At 50.0% G+C, this 24,500-nt stretch overlaps 1 protein-coding gene and 1 long non-coding RNA gene across 2 annotated transcripts in view; one reads left to right on the forward strand and one right to left on the reverse strand.

Annotated features, from left to right (window-relative positions):
- Window positions 1-24,500, forward strand: part of GABBR2 (gamma-aminobutyric acid type B receptor subunit 2) — a 338,485-nt gene that overhangs the window by 266,820 nt on the left and 47,165 nt on the right. The window contains exons 12-13 of the mRNA XM_059142785.1: window positions 11,829-11,936; window positions 17,866-17,988. Coding sequence (XP_058998768.1) covers window positions 11,829-11,936; window positions 17,866-17,988 — 231 coding nt within the window. The remainder of the gene's footprint in view (window positions 1-11,828; window positions 11,937-17,865; window positions 17,989-24,500) is intronic.
- The window catches only part of LOC131812837 (uncharacterized), a 29,044-nt gene continuing 22,458 nt past the window's right edge, over window positions 17,915-24,500 (reverse strand). Inside the window, exon 3 of the long non-coding RNA XR_009346501.1 lies at window positions 17,915-18,232. This is a non-coding gene — a long non-coding RNA (uncharacterized LOC131812837). The remainder of the gene's footprint in view (window positions 18,233-24,500) is intronic.

Below are 24,500 nucleotides of genomic sequence, written 5' to 3' on the forward strand. Positions count from 1 at the left end.
CAAAGTCCCTGTGGGTGTGGCTTAGTTCCCTCGCAGGTATGTGACCCATTGGCACAAAGATGGCGACCGTGGCTTGTGGGAGTCTTGCTCATTTTAGGGATGCTGTGAAAGTCCCTTAGGACCCTTAGGTCCCTCACATTCAAGTCCCCTGCATTTCTGCTCAGCATGAATTTTGACTTTTGTGCCCTTGTAATTTCATGGATGCTGGTGTGTTTAAGGGCAATTTTCCTGGGCAGGGGTGAGGCCACAGGAAGGGGATGCTCCTGACGCCCCCAGAAGAAGCTCAGTGAGGAGAGCGGGGATTTCCTTCTTCCCTCTGTGCCTGGGGACACCTCTCCCACCCAAGTTTGAGGAGACCGTGATTAAACCAATAATGAAAATGGTATTAGGGGCCAGTGGGGTGAATTGTACTTTACACAGCTCTGATGCCTCAGTGGCACCCCCTGAGAGCTGAGGGGTCCCCCTCAATCTCCCAGCCAAGAATCAGGGAGCAGAGCCCCACCCCGGCCGCTCCTGGGGCGCCTCTCTGCCCAGCTTCAGTCGCCTGCTGCAGTGCCTCCACTGGCCTGAGTTTCAGCGCACAGAGGGTCTCTTCCTCCCAGGAAGAAGGTGCTGATCTCTTACCCTGCTCAGGGGCCAGAGGCCATTCCTGCACAGGTGACTTCTCGACGTGGACCTGAGTCCTGCAAACGCTGGGTGACGTAAGCTAGGGAGCAAAAAAAAAAAAAAAAAAGGCGGGGGGACATCCCCCACACCCGGGTTTTTTTCCTTTAATGAAGCCTGACATTCTGTTCTGGGAGTCGTGCTCATTTGTGTGAGGGGAAGGTTGTCCTGGGAAGCCTGGCAAGGCGGTATGAATAAATCATAAAGCACTTTACAAATCAGCATTAGCTCCGAACACGAGGGCTCGGGAGATGTTAGGCCCCGGTTCTCACCGTCCCTGAGGATTCATTTATTGGCAGTCAGCGCTATTTCGCAGGCTCTGCCGAGGGGAACCCACATTCATGACTGTGGGGGAGAGGCACGGATGGACTCCTCTGGACTGAACTGGGTCAGCACAAATGTGCACGTGGGCTAGGACTGGGGTCATCTGGTTAATAATTCCCCATATCGCTCAGGAAGGGAATGGGAATGCTCCTGAATTTAGAGCCTAAATGCCAGTCCCCAGTGAGGGCAGTTTGGGTTGTGTTCCCCCTGCTAACCAAGAGGGCTTGGCTCCTTTAGCTGACCTGGTGCTTTTCAGGTTCTGGTCTCTCTGGGTCAAACGAGCCGCCCACTGGTAAGCAGCCACTTTGCTGGGAGAAGGAGAAGGAAGAAGGGCCTGCTGGTTCAGGGGACACAGGTCTTCCACAGGGACTCCCACCCCTACATGTATTGTCCCCTGACTGTGAGCTGTGACTTAGCTTCTCCAAGGCTCGGTTTTTCCATCTGTGAAACGAGCAGGTTCCCTGCTCTGTGTTCCAGAGGCACTTTTCATAGGACAAAGGGCCAGGCAGAAAACGTGGAGCCGGCTTCTGGTGTGGAGCGATAGAAATCACAGTTCGGTCTGTCCTGCTGCTCTGTCAATGCTCGTTCTTTTAACTTTTCATTTCAATATGGAAATGAAACACAGTGTTAAACCGTGATCGCCACGTGGGGAAGAAACCTATGACGGTCATGAGATTATGCCTCCCTAGGGGCTGTAGCTCTGCTGGGGAGGGCCATCATAACTTGGACGGGGGTGGTTGCCCGTGCGTGCACTCACTCGCAGGCGTGAGAGTGCACACGCGTGTGCACACACATGGCTTAGTTCCCATCCCCCCACTCCCTCTGACCCTTTCAGGAATCCTCCCAGCCGGTGTCAGCAAGTCTTGCAAACAGCTCCAGTTATACAGTGCTGTCTCCCTGGACGCTGTGTGGGTAGTGGAATCACCATAGCAACGTGGCCCCTGTGGGCAGGGAGCTGCCTGCAAGGACAGTGCTGGGCCCGGCCCTGGGCCCGGCCCGAGCCCCCGTGCCCAGAGGGGGCTGGGTGTGGGAGGGCCAGCTCAAAACGGGCTCGCTGACCTGGCTCAGGAATCCCAGCTCCTGGCAGCCCAGAGAAGGGAGTAAGGTTGGTGGGGGAGAGAAAAGGCACTTGTGTTCCTTGTAGAAGCCTAGGGAGAACCCCCAGCATGAGCGTGGGGGTGGTGAGAAGGGGCTCTGCGGGGAGGGGGAGACCCAGGTGGGCCTCAGATCCCAACCAAGGTCCCAACAGCTTCGGGGACTCTCGGAGCCTCACTGGGGGTGGAGGCCGTCAGCAGCCCCATGGTGACTCCCCAAGCCTGTGCCCTCCTGAAACTCAGTGTTTTCTGCTCCGATTCACAAGGCCAACCCTGCTGCCCCGTGCACACATCCCTTCTCATCCCCACAATCCTGACAAGGCAAGGTTCACCGTCCCCACGTGACATGAGAGAAAACCAAAACTCTGCCACATGTGGCTAGGTGGCAGGACTGAAGCTTGGGACTAGGCCTGTTGGACTACAGAGGTATCTGAGACATTTTGTTTTTTAATAAATATATATATAGGGGTGCCTGGATGGCTCGGTGGGTTAAGCCTTTGCCTTTGGCTCAGGTCATGATCCCAGGGCCCTGGGATCGAGCCCCACATTGGGCTCTCTGCTCAGCGGGGAGCCTGCTTCCCCCTCTCTCTCTGCCTTCCCCTCTGCCTACTTGTGATCTCTCTCTCTGTCAAATAAATGAATAACATATTCTTTAAAAAGAAATATATATATATATATATATACGTGTGTGTGTGTGTATATACATATATATATATATATATATATATATATATATATATATATTTGTTGTTCGCTGGTTCATACAAAAGAAACAGGTCCACCAAATTCTTAGGGACGTGGTCAACATTTATCCCCCAAATTTGTCATTCATATTTTTAAAACTTGAGATAACATTCACATACCATAAAATTCACCCTTTCAAGGTGCATAATTCACTGGTTTTCATAAATTTATTCATTCGTTTTTGATGTGCCCCCAAACACTTCAGAATACCTAGCATATAAGAAAATTACAGTCAGACTGTTTCGTGTTCAAATCCCAAGGTACCCTATTTCTCTGCTGTGTGACTTCAGGTTACTTAATGCCTCTGACCTTTAGTTTACTCCTCTGTAAAATGGACATAAGGATTCAGTAGCATCGTCTACACAAAGCATTTAGTGCCTGCCTCCCAATAAGATTCAGTGAATGTTAGCCGTTATCATTATGAATGATGGGATTATGTCTGGATTCTGGTGTTCCCCTGTGGACACTGCTCAGAGAGACGCTGATAAAGTGTCTCTTGTGAACTTGGGATGAAGAAGAGCCTGGAAAGTGGTCTTGATGCCGGTTGATTGGAGGGAGGTACGTCCGTGGCAACTTCTGGCCTTATGTGGCCTTGCTCCACTAGAACTGAGGTGGGGACAAACCCGGGCCCGAAGTCAAAGTCAAGTTGTTGTCCCTCAGTCGCCCTCCATGCTGAAAGGGTTCCTCGGGCAGGCAGGCAGGCAAGGTAAGAGCAAGGCAGGTGGGACTCAGGGCACTCCCACGCAAGTCCGCAGGCGTTGGCAGCCCTCCCGGCAGCTCAGAGGAGCGTGGCTTAGCTGAACAGCTCCCAGCTGCCTCTACTCACTAACAACCCTGATTCCTTTTTTTTTTTTTTTAACTTTTTATTAAAGTATACACACTTCCTCATTCACACACATATGATAAGTGTTAAGCTCAGTGAATTTTCCCGAACCGAACTCAGCTGTGAATCCAGCATCCTGATCAGGAAACAAACCATTGCTAGCATCCCAGAAATGCTACCTGTCCTCCTCCGTTGCCATCCACACCCCCCTAAAGGATAACCACCACCCTGTCTTCTACCTGCACCCATCGTGCCCCGCCATGTGCACGTGAATCACCTTTGGGAGGGCGGGAGCGCAGTGAATGTGGATTCTGACTCCGGAGCTCCGGTTGTTGCATCTCGAACAAACCCCCAGACCACACGCAGAGTACAAAGGTCAAGGTCAGAACCCTGCTTTATTTCTGTGTATGTCCCTTGGAGACTGGTTACGGAAGAGAAATGGAAGCATCAGAAACCTTGTCCTTTGAGGATCAAGTTGCGGGGGAAAGGGGCTCCTGCCACCACCACCACCCCCCCCGGAACGTCTGGAAGCAGAGCAGCCCCATCACAGGAGGCAAGGTTGAACTCTGGGTCCCGAAGTGAGCTCCCAGCCCCGAAGTGTGCTCCCAGCCATCCACGCTGCCCACAAGAGGTTTATGAATGATCTCAGGATGGGCAGCGGTTGGGAAGGATGGGGCAGTGAGGAAACAGGCCCGGGACTGAGGGGCAGGACGCCCTCTTCTAGCCCTCCCGGAATTCGAGGATTTTCTGACTCTGGCTCAAAAGGCAAAGGCAACCTGGGATCACCCACCTGGCCTCCCAGGAAGTTCAAGTCTAGGAAGAATGAGTGATGGCTTTGAGTTAAAAGGCCATAAATGTCTCTGATGTTTCTTGCTTGGGGATTTCTTCTGGAGGCAGTTGAGAGATAACCTGATAAGATAATGTGGTTGAGGGGCTGTCTCGGCCTGCGATCCTGTGCTTTTGCATCTGGCCATGGTAGAATGCTTTGTGATTTCAGAAGGTGGCTGGAAGGCTGGGTCACAGGATGCCCACAGTGTCTGAGGGTAGCCTCCCCTGGCAGGTTCAGACCAGAGGAGGGAGGCAGCCATAGACACTGGAGCTGAGCTGCCAGGGCCTGCTGGAGCCATCTAGAGTCTTGGAGAGGCTGTGGCACCACCCAGGCACTTAGGATATAGCACGGCCCTGCGGGCACCTGGCTGGACTGCACAGACCTCTGCCCCCAGGAAGCTGGCAGTGTAGATGGGAAGATGCAGCTAAACAAATAACTCCCATTAGGGATATTGAATGCCTTGACGGAGGAGGTCTGGGGAAGGAGTGAGGGTCTTCTAGGGCAGTTTATAGAACATGTTCTTCAAACGCTTATTGCCTCAGGACACACGCCACATCTCACCCCTTGCCCCAGGAAGATGTACAGATGTACAGGTCTTGCTTTTGGACAGTCTGAGACTTCTTTCCCTACCTTCTCACTATTGATTGCCTGGTGTGAATGGTCAGAGTGAAACAAAATTTTTAGAACCTCTCTGGACTACAGAAAATCATCTTGCTCCCCAATGTCCAACCGCCCCCCCACCAAGAGCTTCCCCGCCATCTGCCTTCCCAGCCTGGGGCCCAGGGCCTCTGCCATGACAGGAGGCCCAGAGCAAGAGTCCCAGTTGTCTCTCAGAACCTACATGTCCATTTGCCCACCGGTCCCCAGAGAGCAATGAAAGCTCGTCCCTCTGCCAGGCAGACCTTCCCGAAATCAGCTGAATAAGCAGCTGAGCAGAATTGTTCTGGGCGTAGATTTTCCTTTCCATTTAGAGATGTGTCTAATTGTTGTTGCCGTTTTCATAGCTGAGACTGATATGGGCATCGCCTGCCTCAAGTTCTCCCCGCCTCACGGATGTCTGTGTTCAAGGCAGTGTGCGGAGCGGGTGGCCACTGAGGGGAGGAAAGAAAGACCTTACCGTCAGAAGAGTAAATCGTTTAAGACTTTGGGAGAAAAAGCGAAGTAGCTGTTTGTCTTGTATTGATTAATCAGAAGAGACTTGTATTAGGGGTGACATAGTGGAAACAGAACCCTAGAGCCCCTCAGAACCTTCTGGTTTTGTTCGGCCTCATAGAGACACAAAGAAGGGAGTTACCCACGGCATCACCAAGGAAGTGCAGGAAATGGCTCGGTGCAGGAGTTGCCCCTAGAGTGTTCCTACAGGGAAACTCTGTTTGAATATGTGGAGTGATGGGGATCTCACTACCCAACAGCATACTTTGTTTGTGTAGAAGAGACCACAGATGCCATGAACTCAACCTTTTTTGACATCAAATGCTCCAGTTCCCTCTGTGGTCTTCCTTTCCTGTGCTTGGCTCAGGTACATTTCTGGTGATAAAGAGCTCATTACCTCCTAAGGTGGGTCATCTCCCTCCCCACCCAGGGCTGGCCCCAGAGACTGAAAGGCAAGCACTGTAAGCCCTCCCTCCCCGCAGCACCATCTGGTGGGAGAGGTGGCCAGGTCATCAGATAGACGTCATCTCAGGCTGGCCAGCATAGCAGAAATGTGCACGAGGGTACAAGTCTCAAGGAGTAGGTGGCCTTGATCTCCCTTTGAGGTCTGGGAGGGCTTCTCAGAGGAGGGGGCTCACGAGTTTGGATTTCAGAGGACAACTAAGAATGAGAATTTGTGAAGGAGATCAGAGAGAGGAACAGCATTCAGAGTAGAGGGAACAGCTGGTGGCAGGCCCAGAGCACGAGCCAGAGCAGTAGGGATGGGGGGCATTCAGCGGCATGGGTGGGGTCACTTGGGTGTGAAACGCCCCATGGGGGTGGCGGGAAAGGGGCTTCACCTGCCAAGAATCCGAGTCTAACCTGATTGTTCAGTGGGGCCAATGAAGGGTTTAAACCCAGGAGACTTGCTTATGTTTGCGTTAGAGCACAGCCCCAGGTGGCCAGGGGTGGGGTTGGATGGATGAGCAGGAGGTGAGGATAGAGGTAGGAGGAGCAGCTGGGGTTCCCCAGGTCCAGCAAGTGGTGATAAGGAACACAGGAACAAGAATCAGACATTAAGAACCTCAGCCCCTCACACACCTTCTTGCAACTAATCCTTGCAACCATTCTATGAAGAAAGATGCATCACTGTTCCCATTTCACAGATGAGGAAATGAAGGCTCAAAGAGTTACATGACCTGCCCGGGTTTGCGTCGATAGTAAGGGACAAAGCCAGGACTCAAAGCCCTGTCTGTCTGACTCCAGAGCCTCTGCCCGTCATGTCTGACCTGGATGGCAGCAGGAATACACAGAGGAGGGGATGAACCAGCAGGAGACACGGAGTAAAGTGGTCATCAGGCATAGCCTGGCAGGACACAGAGCTTGCCACCATGGGTCACACAGAGAGGCTCTAGTGAAGGGAGTAGCTCCTGGGGTACAAGAAAGTTAAGGAAGCAGACAACGGGGGTCAAGACACCTGGGGACTAGCAACCACAGGAAGCCCTTTTACTCGTAGGCAGGAAGGGCTAGAGAGGAGTGTTTTCTGGAACCCAGAGAGAGCCTGAGCCATGTGAACAGACCCAGCCAGACATACAGCTCTGAAGCAATGGGCAGCAAGAAGCACACGCTCCATCTTCTCTCTCCTGGCACCCTCCAGTCTCCTGCTGGAAGCTTCCAAGTCCTGCCAAAAGCCGGAGGGCAAGAAAGCCCAGGAGGTGCAGGCGTGGGGCCTCGCCTCCCAGACATAAGGAAGGGCAAAGCGTGGTTCTGGGCAGAAATTGCGGCAGAAGCCGGGCTTGGGGGTTCAAAAGGAGAGTGATGGTGGGGAGGATTACCCAGGGGGACCGCCCAGTCCCTAACTGGGGTGACAGTGGATGCCGTGGATAATGGCACCACTCCCTGAGTCTGGAGGAAATGGAGCAGTTCAGAGGAAGAGCCCGTGGACTCAGCTTTGGCTGTGGAGTATGAAGTCTCATGGCACAGCTAGGTGTCCCCTAGGTCTCTGGTGACAGTGGCATATGCAGGTTTGGAGCTCAGGAAAGAGACAGAAGCTGGGAAAGATGTAAGGGACTTGTCAACAAAGAGAAAGTGGTTGATGCCTGAGAGTGGGGATAATAATCCAGGGAGAGCCCTTAGAGGCAAAGAGGGTTCATTTCCAGCTTAAAGAGATAGTGGAGGAGTGGGAAGAGAGTAGCATCCCTTTGGCAGAGGCCTCGCTTGCTCACTGGGCTGAGCCAGCCAGTGGCAGGCAGCTCTGCCGGTGGGGGTCCCGTTGTGCTGCTTTCGGCATCTTTCCTCCAGTGTTGTTTCATCCTGGTCCACGGGGCTGTCTTTAAATGGCATGTGAACACCACCGTGGGCAAGGTGACCCACTGGGATCGTCTTGCGGAAGAATCCGCGTATTTATTTTTGGTTTTTATGTAGAAAAAATAGAAAGAAATTCAGCTTTACTCAGGTGTAGTACTTGGCCTGGCCCTGGAGCCCTGGTGCAATGCCCAGTGACAGATGCAGGAACTCTCCAGACAGCCACATGGTTGGTCAATCCATGGCACGGGATGGCAAGGGGGCATTGTGCCAAGGGTCCCCAAGACAACCCCCAGCTCAGCGATTCACTAGGAGGTCTCAGCCCATGCTTGTACTCACAGCAGTGATTCATTACAGAGAAAAACACGTAGAGCAAAATCTGCAGAGGGTAAAGGCCCTGGAGGCAGAGTCCACAGGAACCCAGGCTCGAGCTTCCACGGACCGCTGCCGGCCACGCACCGCTGCCGGCGGATCCCACGGGACACCCTGGATCCCCCAGTAGTGAGTGGTGACAAGGTGTATGAAACGCCATCCGCTAGGGAGGCTCACTGGAGACTCTTGAGTCCAGGATTTTTGTTGGGGGCAGGTCACCAGGGCCTCCTTGCTCATTATGTACCCAAATTCAAGGGTCCCGAAAGGAAAGCAGGCTTGCAACGTAAACCACGGTGTTGGCCCAAACAGCTCAGGCCTAGAGTCACTCTTATCACTGAGGGAACAGCAGGAACTGTCCCCAAACCCAAGTTCCCAGACACCGGCCGAGGGTCAGTCTGCCCAGCAGGCCCTTCTGTGGACAGGGTCGGGATCCTGGTCCGTTAACCCTTTCCCACCCAGCCCCCCTCAGCCATTCTTCGCTTTCCACTTACGGCAACATGTCACTATTTCCAGATTCCAGGTTAGATTTGTATTATTGAGGTGTACCTAATTTATAGTATCGAGTCTTTTTTTTTTTTTAAAGATTTTATTTATTTGACAGAGAGATCACAAGTAGGCAGAGAGGCAGGCAGAGAGAGAGAAGGAAGCAGGCTCCCTGCTGAGCGGAGAGCCCGATGCTGGGCTCAATCCCAGGACTCTGAGATCATGACCTGAGCTGAAGGCAGAGGCTTATCCCACTGAGCCACCCAGGTGCCCCTATAGTACTGAGTCTTAATGAACTTAGCCTTACAGAAACAGGCAAGTGGCCCAAAAATGATTACTTCAAAGAAAACAAGTCAACTCCAAGAACACTAAGGAGTGACACTTCTACCCAAGATCAGAGAGCTCTGTCGGCCACATAAAAATCAAATGAGACAATTTCATCCCCACCCTCCTTCTTCAAATATCCACGTTGGCCTCATGATCCTGTTTCAAGTTATTTTTCTGATAGGAGAATATGGTCAAAACACTTGGAGGCCATTGTCTTACCAGTCCTGCCAACCCGTTAGCACTGAGACTGTGCAGAGATGGCCCAGGAGAAAGTTCTCGGGCTATCAGCTGTCCCCACCTACCCCGCCATTGTGTGTCCTGTCCCTTTGACAGCTGACCCCACATACCCCGCCATCGTGTGTCCTGTCCCTTTGACAGCTGACCCCAGGGTGTGGATGAACCAGCTTCGAAGTAGGAACCTTTATCTGAGGAGGCAGCAGGGGCAGGGAGCTCTGGGGAGGTGCACAAGGTGTTGGGTTCCAGGCAGCTCTGTGGCTATGTGCTGTTGTTCAGAGAAATGTCTTAAATGCGCTGAGTCTCTGAGCTTCTTCATCTGCTAAGTGCTTTTCTCACTCAACTGGTGGCTACAAAAAAGTCTGTTTTGTTGTTGTTTTATTTGTTGTTTTTATCTTTGTAAACTTAGTCTCGCGCCTAATAACACTTATCGAGCAAACAGATGAATGAGTGAATGAATGAATGAATGAATGAGCGATCTGTAAGGTCCTATGCAACTCTGATGGACTAGGGATTTGTGATCTGGTCACTGATTAAGCTCAGGTCTAAATTCCCAATAACTGGGCATTATTATTCCTCCCGCGCCTGTTCTGTTCACTTGCCTCGCGTTATTAGATTATAATGTGGGTAATAATGGGGCCCTCCGATCCCTTCTCCAAAATACTGTGATTCATTCTTGCCTGTGTAATTTAGCCTCACTTTTGAAATCTTAAAAAAAAAAAAAAAAAGAAAGAAAGAAAGAAAGGAAAATGTGATGTCCACCTGTCCCGCTGTCCGCATTCAGACCTGGCACGTCCGGTTTTCTGAGCAGTCGCTCGGAACTGATGATGCTGTTGTCCTTCCTCAGGGGCCCAGCCTCGCCACCTTCTCAGCCAGGTCCCGCTTCCACAGATCAAATGGAAAGGGGACATGTTCTGCCTCTGCAAACTGGAGGCTAGAGAACTAAGTTGCTAGAAGGGCAGAGTGAAGGTTCTCCACGCAAGAATTCAGCTGGGAGCATTTCTGGAAACTTCCTACACAGGCTGAGGCACCCTGGGCTGGAAGGGCCTGCTGTGGTCAGGCATACCTGCTGTGTCCGATTCCTCTGGACACGAAGGGCCCCACCTGTGTGGGTATCTCCCTCTTTTTCCTATACCATTCACCTTCTGGCTGGGTTCAGCTGGGACAGGTGGGGATTTTTCCAAGTGAACTTAGCGCCGCAGAGCTGAGGGAGAGCAGAGCAAAGACCAAAGCCCAGAACAGAAGTTCACAGCCACATGGTTTTCTCACCCCAGTGAGCGGGAGGCCCTAGGACTCAGCGCCACGCAGCCTGGAGCTAGGCGAGTCTCCTCAGTTTGGGAGAGTGTCCAGGTCAGCAGGTGAGGGCAGAATCTGGAGAGGGTGGGGGCTGGCCCTGATGGCAGTGCAGGTAGGAAATCCGCATCCAGGATGCCCCCATGACCTAACAGATGGTGGCAGCCATCCCAGCCCACAGGGGTCCAGCCTGACAGTCACCAGCCCAAGGCTGGTGATCAGGAGACATTTAATCGTGGTGAAAGCCAGATAGGGCCTTAGTCCTGAGCAGAAACCTTAGGTCCAAGGATGGGCTCAGGGGCCAGGCTGGCCTGGTGCTGTGTATCCAGACTCTAGGGTTGTACAGTACAGCGGGAACCACACAGCGACCATGACAGATGGGGCTAGATGGTAGGACCCAGGCAACATTTGCTTCTCTCCAAAGGCCCGAGGAGACAGGCCCCTAGTGGGAGCAGGAAGCTCATGGCACTTCTCCTCCAGCCTTCCTCCCCAGCTGAACAGCCTCTGCCATGGCTTGGAGCTGACCTGTCTGTGGCTGCCGACGAGGTGTCCCTGGGGCCAGCTCTGGCTGAGTCCTGCCCAGCTCCGCCAGAGTCATGGGTTTGCTGAGCCCTGGAGATGGGCCGTGGCAGGCTGGGGGTCCTGCTTGGTCTCAGCTCCTGTGGCTCAGTGCCCCCCCGTTCCCCGGCACTCACAACCTGGGAGCTGGGGGTCCCATAGAAGAGGTTCCTGGGGCCATCTGCTCACCTACTCACTCGGGTGAGGAGACAGGAAGTGGGCGATTATATTCACCTCCTCAGGTGTGTCTCCTCCCTTTGAATCACATAGAAGGCTCTAAGGAAGGAGGGGAAAGAGTGAGGAGAAACCAGAAGGCTGGTCTGTCGCCACTTAGTGATCCCTCCATGGTCCTGAGAGCCTCTGCCTCTGTCTGGGACTGGTTCCCTCTGGGTTGTGGGCCCATGGGAGGCAGAATTGGAAGTTCACAGGTACCTATGTCCAGTGTCCTGGGTCTAGGGAGTGGCTGACAGAACTAAATGTCTGTCAGATTGAGACGTGATTGAAGGACCCTTGATGATTGTAGAACTCCACACTGTGTAAAACAGAGCATCTGTCCCCATCACCTACAACCCCCTACTGATGTTCTCATAAATGGTGAGGTTGGTCCACCTAGGAGATATTAACGTCTCTGTTTTCTCACAACCTCTAGGTCAGGACCTGGATTCTCACCGTGGGCTACACAACCGCCTTTGGGGCAATGTTTGCAAAGACATGGAGGGTCCACGCCATCTTCAAAAATGTGAAAATGAAGAAGAAGGTAATCGCTCCCATTCCAAGATGTTTGCGACGTTTCCTTAGCCTTTACTTAGCAAATATAATTAGGCGCCTACGGTGTGCTTAGCACTGGGCTATTCGCTGGGGATTCAAGCTACACACAATGCCCATCCCCACCACCTTCAGCCTCCAAGGGAGATCAAACAGCTAACAAAGCATTTACAACATATGGCAATAAGGACTGGCTGGGGATGTCTAGGGGCAACGGGGGTACAAGCACTCAGGGAAGGCTTCCTGTAGGAAGTGACCCAGATGCTGAGACCCAGAAGGTGAGTGGGGGGGCCGTTAGCTAGCAGAGGCCTGAAGAGGGAACTGCATTCATGGTGCCCTGGGGAGGGGGTGTGTATGTTCCCAGAACCAGGACATGGTGTTTGCAGGGACAGGGTGCGAGACTAGCCACGGTAGGGAATCTGAACTTCACCTTGTGGGCAGTGAGGAGCCTGTGAAACAGGACACAGACCAAATGTAATGCTTCGATTTTCACCGAGACCCTTAGAGGACAGGAGCTCGGCCTCCCTGTGGGTGGAGAACATTCGCCAACCACGTGGTTACGTGCAACTAGCATGTTGACTCGGCTTGGCTCTTAGGATGTAGTCCTAGAGAAACTCTCTCCCCTCCCCCTGCTGAGCCAAAGGCAGATGCTTAGCCAACTGAGCTGCCCAGACGCCCCTCTGCATTTCTTTTTAAGAGTAAGCTCCATGCCCAGCATGGAACCCAACGTGGGGCCCCAACTTATGTCTGTGAGATCAAGACCTGAGCTGAGATCAAGAGTAGGAGGCTCAACTGACTGAGCCAGCCATGCAGCCCAAGAATCTGCATTTCTAACAAGCTCCCAGGTGATGCCTATCGTGTTGCTGGACCAGCCCACACTCTGAGTAGCCTTGATCTAGACCCGAGGGTCCTGAGATCGAGACCCAAATCAGGCTCCCTGCTCAGCAGGAGCTCCTCCTCCCTCTTCCTGCCGCTCTTCCTGCTTGTGCTTGCGCGCTCTCTCGCTCTCTCTCTCTGTCAAATAAATAAATAAAATCATTAAAAGAAAGAAGGAAGGAAGAAGAGAAAAGGAGAAATACAGATTCTCAAGCCCCAACCCAACTCTAAGAATCAGGTTCCTGGATTGAAGCCCAGGGTCCTGCCTTCTCTCCCCAGCTCCCCTAGCCATGCCGATGCAAGCCAAAGTTTGAGAAGGCCCCAAGGGACCAAGTGATTTCTGGGGCCCCTCCTGCACGGTGATTGTGGTTAGAATTACTCTGCCATTTATGACAACTCCATCCTGGCTTCGAAGAATCACAGTGTTGATTCCTTTGTGTCAATATGTGATTCATCCATATTGTCGTCTGTAATGAAGACCAGCCCTTATTTTCCATTACTCATGGATCGCTGAGCAAGAACACTTCAATTGTCTGGCAACAATTGACAAAACATGTCAGGGAAGACTTGGGGAGTTCAGTTGTCTGAGAGCTCTGTGGGGGGCAGGGCTGAGGGGTGGTCTCACCTGCTGGGGGGCCAGAGCAAGGCGACTGGTTCTATCCCTGGGCGGCCGAGCCAACGGAATTCAGGCTGATGGTGGGCCAAGTGCCCTGGAAAGGGGCTTGTCTGAGAAACTGCCAGGGGCTTGGAGTACAGGATCTGATCACCAGTTTTGTCTGGTACAAAAAAGACTAAGGCCAGATGAACACACCATTCCAGGGGGAGAAACTTTTTGTTCACTTTCTAGTTATTCCAGAACAGGTTTGCAGTGCTGCCGCCAAGCATCCCTTATCAACAAATAAGACGAGATTAAAGGTGTAGAAGAGAAATTTATACCTTATATGGAGCAAAAGCTCAAGTCCAGGAACCAGATTGTCTTTAAAGGGCTGCAGCAACTGCAGGTCAAAACTGGGATTGAACTCTCCATGATTCCAACCCTTTATAGAACCAAGGTTGGTTTTTATTGTTGTTGTCTTGTTTCATTATTATTTTTTTAAGTTTAGGCTTTTTTTTTTTCTTTTTTTAAGATGGGTCCTTTCATTTTTTTACTGACATGTTTACTAGATTTACATAAGTTTGTGAATGCAGTATACACTGTTTTCACAGTCTTTTTATCCTCTTTGTCCTTCCCTTGATTGTGCCTCCTCCTCCCCCCACCCACAATGGCATGCCCTCCCAAACACTCATACACAAGCTTTACCCCATATGGCCACATTTTTAAAGACATTAAAGGAAAAGAAGCCTATTAAAGGACATACTGACATATGGTGACTTCATGCTTCCAAATCTGGTGTTTTTATGGCTTGTTACTGGTTTTTTTTCTAAAGCTCAATTATAAAATCTTGAATTGGAAGACTTACTACAGTCTTCATTCTGCCTCTTAATAGGACCAAATTGAGGCCTTGAGACAAAAGCAGAGATGAGATCTTTTTTTTATTTTTTGCAGATTTTTTGGAGGACACAGCAAGTTCACTACAGGGGTGCCTGGTTGGCTCAGTCAGTGGAGCAGGAGACTCTTGATCTCAGGGTAGTGAATTTGAACCCCATGTTGGTTGTAGAGATTACTTTAAATTTTTTTTAATTAAAACAAAAAGGCAGGTTCCCATATGACATGGTACTTTTGCAGAGAGAACCATGGGGACATCATCTCAGACCTTCATGGGGGCTCAACTTCAATAAAATGCCAAGAGAGAGCTTTTGGCAACTTCACCAGAGAGCACCAGTCGTCTGAGTGATACACACTGCACAATTCCAGGGGCAAAATTTACTTTGTACTCCCCTGGAATAGCATCCCTGAAACCAGGCAGTGAGTCAGTCCTAGCAGAAGACCAGTCTGAATCAGTCAAAATATCTAAAGTCTCTTGAAGAAATAAATAAACCAGGAATCAGACAACTTTTTCTGTAAAAAAACAGCCAAATATGGACTTTGCAGGTCATAGAGTTGCTGTTGCAACCACTAAACTCTGCAGTTGGAGAATGAAAGCAGTCATAGACAAATACGTCAATGAATGTGTATGGCTGTGTTCCAATAAAACTTTATTTACAAAAACAAGCAGTGGGCCAAATCCATAATTTGCTGACCCCTGCTCTAGAAAACAGTGGAAAATGACATTTAATAATAATAGCTGACAACCATTGATCAGTTGTAATAAGCCAGACTTTGGTAATCTAAGACAGTTTATGTGGTTATTGCGAGCATTTTGTAGATGAGGAAACTGGCTCAGAGGAGTTAGGAAACTTACCCATGGCCACACAGCTCACTAGTAAGATTCACAGTCAAATCTTATTCTAGAACCTGAGCTTAATCATTATTAGTGTATGCCTTTGCTCCCACTGAGAATTGAGCACTGGTAACCTCCTGGTTTCAAAGAGAGAGCTCAGGGTAATGACATCAGTGTGCACCTACATAATCAGTGTTGAGCACGTTCAAAGTCACTGCCTCCTGGAAGGCAGGCTGTGAAAAGTCATAGAACTTTTGTCTCAGGGTATCTGAAGGTGCTGGCCCTTGCTGATGGGAGAGGTTTGGTGAGGGAGAGAGGACTCAGAGGCTGAAGCCAGCAACTCCACCTGCCTGATATTTACAGCCCCGGAATCTTCCTGACCATCACAATAGTCACTGCTCTGAATCAAGCCTCCTCCCTGCTCACCTACGTCAGCTCCTACCTGGCCTCCTATCGGAGGCTCCCCGCCTCGGCTCTACCCTTCCATGCGGCAGAGGGCTCCCCATCACTCCTGTACTTAATGATGCCACTTCCTCCTGGCTTCTTCCTGAGGCTCATTCCCTCATTCCCGCAAAAATTCCCTGGGAAGGTCTGAGAGCCAGCCTCTGCCCAACGCGCCGGGGCACAGGAGGGAGACTAGTTGGTCCCTGCCCTATTCTGACCAGAACATGGCTGCAGCCTGTGCCCTGGGCAGGGTACGCCTGGGATCCTAGCGGAGCAGCTGCTCCGGCTCAGTGTTGAAGTCAGATTAGGGGGGTGCCAGCAGGAGGTCGGGAGAAGGACCTTCCAGGGTCAGGCACAGCATGGGCATGTGCCTGGGGCTCAAGCAGCCCTGGGTGAGCATTAAGAAAGGAGGTGACTTGCAGCATGTCCTCTGTGTTCTAAGCTCCTCGGACATGTCTTTCTTTTGCCCTGCTTTCTCAAGACTAGCAGGGGTTTGCCTAATTCCCCAGAGAGCAAGGGTTAAACAGGATTTCTGCAGAGCCTCGGTGGTTCCCTGGGTTCTTCTGGAAAATCTCAAAGAGGCAGCTTTGCCAGTGCCCAGCCCCCACATAAAGCAGTTTTGGTGGATTTGATCTCTTTGGCAGGAACTCAGCGACACTTCCCTGTTCTTTTACAATTCAGCAATGCAAAGGCCTCTTGAGTTTGTTTATCTTTTTAAAATGGCTCTCATCATTAAAAGCCAGACCTGGTGATATTTCTTAAGCTTCTGCCTCAGTTTGGTTTGTTTTTCTAAAGGGTCTTCCAAAACGACTTCATTACATTAGCTGTTGGGGGAGGGGGCACATAACCGTGCAATGAATGAAATACAGGTTATCTTCAGAGCTGGTAACATTTGTCCCTGGGCCAGTCCCCATCAAAACAGACCTACAGTGGGGTGGGAAAGACATCCTCGGTGGCAAAAAGGGATGGGAATTAGATTGTTTTTTTTTTTAATTTTCCTACCTCAATTAGATCCATCAAACTTTTTTTTTAAAGATATTTATTTATTTATTTGACAGAGAGAGAGAGCACAAGTAGGCAGAGAGGCAGGCAGAGAGAGCCGAACAAAGAGCCTGATGTGGGGCTCTATCCCAGGACCCTGAGATCCTGACCTGAGCAAAGGCAGAGGCTTAACCTAGTGAGCCACCCAGGCGCCCCAAATCCGTCAAACTTTTAAGTGCCTACTGCTTGCCAGGCCCTACTGCGGATGCACAAAAAAGTAAAATCGACTTCCCTTCTGTCAGGGGGTCCCCAGTTTCCTGAAGAGGATGGAATAAGAAAATACAGCATCTGGTCACTACAGCATCTGGTTGGCCCTCGAGTGTCTGAGGGTGTGGACTTTGGAGAAAGGCAGAGCTTGGTTCAAATCTGGACTTCCCATCTTCTGAGCTGTATGACGCTGAGCAAGTTCCTTAGTCCCTCACAAACCTCGGTGTCTTCATCCATAAAATGGGAATTATTAGGGGTGCCTGGGTGGCTCAGTCAGTTGAGCATTTGACTCTTGGTTCTGGCTCACGTCATAATCTCGGGGTCATAAGTTCAAGCCCCGTGTCGGGCTCCCACACTCAGTGTGGAGTCTAGTTGAGATCTTCTTTCTCCTCCTGCCCTCTTCACTCGTATTCTCTGTGTGTGTGTGTGTGTGTCTAAAATAAATAAATCTCTTTTTTAAAGTGGGAATAATAGTAGCATCTGCCTTTATTAGAGATAATATGTGTAACCCATTCATCAGCCTAGAGGCAGGCACAGAGTATGTGCTCACTAAACATTAGCTATTCTTCTCTGTGTTCTCCTAATAGCAGTAACTGTGACTTCTCTGGCTAAGTATGTGATCAACATGCTATAGGAGTACTTAATTCTGCTGTGGGAGTTAGAGGGGATTTCGTGGAGGAAGTAACCATAGATCTGGGCCTTCAAGGATCATTAGGAGTTTGCCAAACAGATAGAAGAGAATGTCTCAAAGAGAACCAGCATCTAGAAGGTCTGGGGGTAGGAGTTGGGGGTGGGGCGCTGACAGTCACAACAGATCCAGAAACTAGGAGTCCTCAAACCTAAATAAGTGTGTCTTGGGCGTGGTCAAGCCCAGCTCATGCAAGGCCTTGAATGCCAAGCAAAGGAGTCTGGCTGGATTTATCGTGCAGGTGATAGAGAGTCTCGGGGAGTTCTAAAACCCCTGAGCCCGCCCCTCAGCTGGTGGGGAACCTCTCTCACATCTGCTGCCTTCTGGCCCTGCCCTCCCTGCAGATCATCAAGGACCAGAAGCTGCTGGTGATTGTTGGGGGCATGCTGCTGATCGACCTGTGTATCCTGATTTGCTGGCAGGCTGTGGACCCCCTGAGGAGGACGGTGGAGAGGTACAGCATGGAGGTAAGTGTCCATGGTGGCAGGAGGGGCGCCTGCGGGGATGCTGCTCCCAGACACCCTGGGAGGGACAGGCAGCACATCGCCCCAACTGGCCCAGGTGCGCTGCTTAAGAAGAAATCAAGGTCGTTCCAGGGGAGTCTTCACAGCACCACGTGGACCCACATTCCCCATCAGAAACTCCTCATTTAGTCTGATTTCCTTCCATTTGACACACATTCCAGACAGGCCAGATAGAAAGTCTTCATTCCTGGGGGAAACAAGGTGAAAGGATTGTCTAGTGATATTAATATATGCAGAAATAAGAAATGTTGGATTATTTAAATGAGTATGTTCTCTGCACGTTGTCAAAGCCCCTATTAATAGGATCCATCCGTCCAGAAATGACATTGCGTTTCAACCTCTTTAAAGCAAGTTCCCTAAGGAATGGTACTCGGGAGTAAACATTCTGATAGCTCCTTCTGGTTACTATGAGATTTTCAAAGTGAGGAGTTGTGTTAAAATAAAGACCCTTACATAGAAGTACCTGAAATTATATGTTTTAACAGTCTTGTGTTCAGCCATGCCCTCTACTCACTCTGGTCTTCCCAGGATGCTCCAGAGTAGGGAAGTTCAAGACCCTTTGGAAGTTGTGGTTTTGTTGCCTTGCTCTTAGGACAATTAACCTTGCCTTTGTAGGAGATGGCTGGGCTTGGATGGCGTGTGCCGTGCGTCCTGATCTTACGGTGTAGCAAATTCTACCGAGAGAATCAGACTCTGCATTATTAGAGAAATCTTCTTATGGACTGTAGTGTTCAGATTCTTTTTTTTTTTTTTTTTAAAGATTTTATTTATTTATTTGACAGAGAGAAATTACAAGTAAGCAGAGAGGCAGGCAGAGAGAGGAGGAAGCAGGCTCCCTGCTGAGCAGAGAGCCCGATGCGGGACTCGATCCCAGGACCCTGAGATCATGACCTGAGCCGAAGGCAGCGGCTTAACCCACTGAGCCACCCAGGCGCCCTGTAGTGTTCAGATTCTTAAACTAATGTGGAAATGGTCGTTTTATGCCCTGGAGACAGGTTTTTACCCTTCCAGACAAGATGGTTTTCTAGCAAATAAGATGCCCAGCTTAGTTTGCAGGGGAGCGGATAGAGGGTTTACTCAGCGTAGTGAGAAGTCAGGAAGCCAGAGCCCAGGCAGAGAATGCCATTCCCTGCCCACGCAGACGTACTATACTCCGTTAGGGCCGGGGTCTCTGTCTCATGCCTCCCGCCTCACTTTGGGAGGAAGCAGAACTTCTGACAGGCACGACCCGTACTGGTGAGGAGGAGGGCCCAGACTCGAGCTGTAACCGTGTGTCAAGGGGGCAGGAGGTCCCTGGGGCTGCTTCCAGAGGGGAGGAGATGCCTGGTCACCACTCATGGTATACAGTTTGCAAAGGAGCCATCCTGCCCCCGCCCCACTCCACCCCGGGGGGTTTCCATACACTGCCAGGAGTTGGAAATCCAGACAGCATGTCAACAGGAGGAAGAACCACCATGGCTGACTGGGCTTCTAGGCTCGGGAGAGCTGGGGGGTTGCTGATCCCAAGCCCTGATGGCAATGATGGCAACCGCAGTGACGGTGATAGCCAGCTTCGTGCACGAACTCACTGAAGCCTCCCAGTAACTGTGGCCCGCATGCTACCCTTAGCCCCATTTTAGTGACTAGGAAACAGAGGCCCTAAGACATTATCAAAGTTACCCAAGGCTACCTAGCAGGTTAGCAGCAACACCACTAACTATCCTCTCACACGCTATGCTACCCTCCTCACCCTTCAGCACACACACGGGGCTCTGCGGTTCTTAGGGGCTCTTGCCGACCCTGGCCACAGGCACAGATCTATGCAGTGGGCAAGGCAGGGAAGCGCTTTCACTTTAGGCAGGCAAGGGCTCGGGCTAGCCGTTAGCAGCGGCCAGACTGAGGACCCAGGATATCCGGGATGAGAAAGCGAGTTAGGCAGAGCCGGCCAGAAGACCCGGAGCTGGGCAGAAGGACCGAGGCCGGACCTGTCCTCCACTCAAGGTTAAGGTGGAGGCCAAGTACGCTCCGGAGTTCCCCCACGCTCTGGCTGTGGCATGGAGGGGCTGCAGGGCTGGTGTCAGCCCGAGTCAGGAGACTCAGGAAGGGGACCCGGGAAGCCGGTCCTCTGGACCCTTTAAAGAAGATCAACCTTGTGCAGTCGGATTAGAGTAAGCCACAGTTCGCTGCTGCTGACCGTCCATACCTTTCTTCCCATCCTTTCTGAAATAAGTACCGAGGCTCTCTGTGGCTTATGCGGAGAAACCTACGCCGTGTGCGACCTTCCAGAGCAAGGGGTCTCAAATGGAGGAGCGGGGAGAGGGGCCCCGGAAATGCCTCACTGCATACACAGATGAGGAGACGGAGTCTGGGGAGGGGGCGTTCCTGCTCAGGGACATCCAGACTTTCCAAGGTGGGGCCTGGAGGAGGACCAACTCCCTGGCTCTCGGCCCAGACCCTCCAGCTCGGTTTCCCTCCAGGTATCGGCTGAGATGTCTCTGTGAACCTTTTCTGGCCTACTCCTCTTTTCCTCCTCTTATTTTTAGGGTTGCCTTGTCATTCTGTTGCCATGGCAGCGGAACCCTTTGATTCGTCGACCCGCAGCCCTGTCGGCTTATTGCCGTTCTCCCACCAAATAGCACCAGGCAGCGGGTTGATTTCTCTCCGACCTGCCTCTGTCAGACACAGCGTGGTGGCCGAACAGTGTGCCAGGCGGTGGGCTGTCCTAAACTGTCCCTCAAGGGGATGTTATTTTTCCAGGACCCTCAGTGAGAGAGAAAGTCTCTGCTTGAGGGCGAAGCGATCAAAGACCTTTGTGGTCTGTCCCACCCCACTCCCCATCGACCTTGGACACCTTCCCTTGCTCTGGACACTCTGGAGGCTCTGAACATCTCAGGATTCGAGTCGTAGCCCTTGCTCTGTGTCATGATTTCAGGCTTTTGCCCATGCTGTTTCCCCTTCCAGAATGTTCTCTGACAAGCAGATGAACCTCAGTTCCAGGGCCCTGGGTTATCTCTCCAGGGATGTGTCTCTGAGTTCTCTGGCTCCACCAAATTTAAGCTCCTGCTCCTCCCCACTCCTGGGACTGGCTTCCTGACACTCCTCTGTCGGGACACTTAGCGTGCTGTTCAGCTCTGCTGTGGGCCTCCCTGCCCCGGCCCTCACTGGACTGCCAGCTTCTCCAGGACAAAGCCACGTCCCAGAGACACCCCCCATCCACACACACACACACTGCCCAGCCAGCACCCCTGCCCACATCTTCCACTGGCTAGAGAGAAGTAAGCACGGGAGCCATGGCCACTGAGCTCATGGCGCCCACCGGCTAGTTGGGGGCAGCTAGTAAACACACACGTGACTAAGCAGGAGCACTTCAGATCATGTCGATTCTGTTAGCAGTTAGAAGTAAACAGGATGAAGAGTTGGCAAATAACGGGGAGGACCCGCGGAGGAGATTCTCCCAGCAAGAGTATGTGCGGGTGTCCAGAGAATGAAAACCTGGTTCTGTGGTCCTACTAGAGACATCCCAGCTCCGAGCCTTATTCATTTCCATGCGAACAGTATTTATAGGGCACTTGTTACATGCCAGACACTATTTTCAATGTACGATATGTATCATTTTTTAAATGTGTACTTAATAGGCTTTGTTGCTTAGAGCAGTTTTTGGTTGACAGGAAAAATTAACAGAAAGCACAAAGAGTTCCCATATATACCCCACCCCACACCCCACAGTTTCTTCTATTATTAGCATCTCGCACTGTGGAGTGTATTCGTTACAATTGCTGAACCAATATTGATTCATTATTATTTACTAAAATCTGTAATTTATGGTTAGGTGGGGTTCACTCTTTGTGTTGCACGTTCCATAGGTTTTGCCAAATGCAAAAGTCATGCATCTGCCATTACAGGTCATACAGAAGGGTTTCACTGTCCTAAATGCCCTTAGTAGTCTGCCAGCCCCTGGCAACCACTGATCTTTCTGTTGTCATCATAGCTTTGCCTTTTCCAGAATATCATGTAGTTGGAATCATATGGTAGGTAGCCCTTTCAGACGGGTGTCTTCAACTTAGCAACACAAATTTAAGGTTCCTCCATGTCTTTTCATGGCATGGTCACTCATTGCTTTATCACTGAATCATATTCCTTTATATGGATGTACCACAACTTATCTGCCCATCAGAGGACATCTTGGTTGCCTCCAAGTTTGGGCAATCATGAATAAAGCTGCTATAAGCATTTTTATGTAGGGTTTTGTGTGGACATACGTTTTCAGGTCATTTGGGTAAACATCTAAGAGCATGATCGCTGGTTCATATGCGAAATCTATGTGTAGCTTTGTAAGAAACTGCCAAACTGTCTTGCAAAATGGCTGGACCGTTTTGCATTCCCATCAGGAATGGATAAGAATTTCTGTTTCTCTACATCCTCCTCAACATTTGGTGTTGTCAGTGTTTTGGATTTTAGCTGTTCTGTAGGTACAAGGTGATATCACATTTTTATTTTTATTCACATTTCCTTAATGATGTGTTATGTGGCACATCTTTTCATGTGCTTATTTGCCACCTGCATATCTTCTTTAGCGAAGTGTCTGTTTAGGTCTTTTACTTGCTTTTTAATGAGACTATCTTCTTATTGTTGAGTTTTAAAAGTTTTTTGTATATTTTAGATGCCCGTCTTTTATCAGATATGTTTTGTGAATCTTTGCTCTCAGTCTGTATCTTGTTTTTTCATTCTTTTAACAGGGTGTTTTGCAAAACACAAATTGTTTACTTTAATTAAGTCCAACCTATATTTTTTCTTCCATTGAGCATGTTTTCAGTATTGCATCTAAATACTCATTGCCAAGCTCAAGGTCACCTAGATTTTCTCCTGTTCTCTTTCAGAAGTTTTATAGTTTTGCATTTTACATTCAGGTCTATGGTCCATTTTGAGTTACTTTAGTGAAAAGATACAAGGTCATTTTCTAGATTCATTTTTATGCATGTGAATGTCTCATTTTTCTAGCACCATTTATCAAAAATACTATTCTTTCTCCATTGCCTTTGTGTCTTTGTCATAGATCAGTTGACTATATTTGTATGGGTCTATTTCTGGACTCTCTATTCTATTCCATTCAACTATTTGTCTGTTCTTTTGCCAATACCACATTGTTCCGATTACTATAGGTTTATAGTAAGTCTGGAAGTCAAATCGCTTTCCAACTTTATTCTTCTTCAATATTGTATTGGCTATTCTGGGTCTTTTGCCTCTCCACATAAACTTTAGAATCAGGTTGTTAATATCCACAAAGTACCTTGCTGGGATTTTGTTTGGGATTGTGTTGAATCTGTAGACCAATTTGAACAGGATGGATATCTTAACAATATTGAATCTTCCTATCCATGAATATGGAACATCTCCTCATTTGTTTAGGTATTCTCTGATTTCTTTTATCAGAGTTTTATAGATTTCCTCTCATAGATCTTATACATATTTTGCTAGATTTATACCTAAGCATTCTATTTTGCTTTTAGTAAAAATGCAAATGGTGTTGTATCTTTCATTTCAAATTCCAGTTGCTCATATCTGGCATATCGGAAAGCAGGTGACTTTTGTATACTAACCTATATCCTACAGCCTTGCTGTATAATTGTTTATTAGCTCCAGGAGGAGATGATTTGTTGACTCTTTGGAACTTTCTACCTAAACAATCATGTCAACTGCAAGCAAACCATTCTGTTTCTTCCTTCCCATCTGCATACTTTTTATTTCTTTTTTGTCTAATATTTGTATTAGCTAGGGCTCCAAGTACAGCGTTGAATAGGAACGGTGAGGAGACGTTCCAACCTTATTCCTAGAGGGAAAGCACCTAGTTTCTCACTATATTAATGATGTTGGTATATTTTTTTTTTCTTAAAGAGAGTGTACGTGTGTATGTGTATGTGTGTGCGAGAGAGATACTTTGAAATAGTTCTGCTGGCCAAAGCCAAGAGTGCCTTTGGGGAGGTGACAGGAAAGACAAATGAAGATGTGGTCAGAGCCTGATCGTTAGGGACATTATGTGCTAAACAGAGGAGTTTAAACTTCAAAATTAAAGACATTCAATCAGGGAAGTGACATGATCGGGTTTGCCCTGGCTGCAGGGTGAGAACAGATGGAGGGGCAAGGCTGGAGGCCCAGAGATGGCTCAGAGATGGTTTTTGCTATAATCCAGGCAGGAGCTGACGGTGACCTAACGCAAGGCAGTTGCAGTGGGAACAGGGAGAAGTGGGTGGCTTTGAGAGAGATTAAGGAAGCAGATATGACAAGCCTTGATGATTGATTGACTCTAAAGGGTGGGACAGGGAACCAGCAGGGGCAATGCCCGGATCTCTGGGTGGTGGATGGCAGACCTGTTCAGTGAGGCAAGGTGCAGAGTAAGGAGCAGGTTCGGGAGGGAATGCGAGGGTCTCACTTCTGGGCAGAGGGGCTCAAAAGACGCAACACGGAGTCATGGGGCGTAA

This window comes from Mustela lutreola, chromosome 12, assembly GCF_030435805.1.
Source record: "Mustela lutreola isolate mMusLut2 chromosome 12, mMusLut2.pri, whole genome shotgun sequence".
NCBI classification, from domain to species: domain Eukaryota; kingdom Metazoa; phylum Chordata; class Mammalia; order Carnivora; family Mustelidae; genus Mustela; species Mustela lutreola.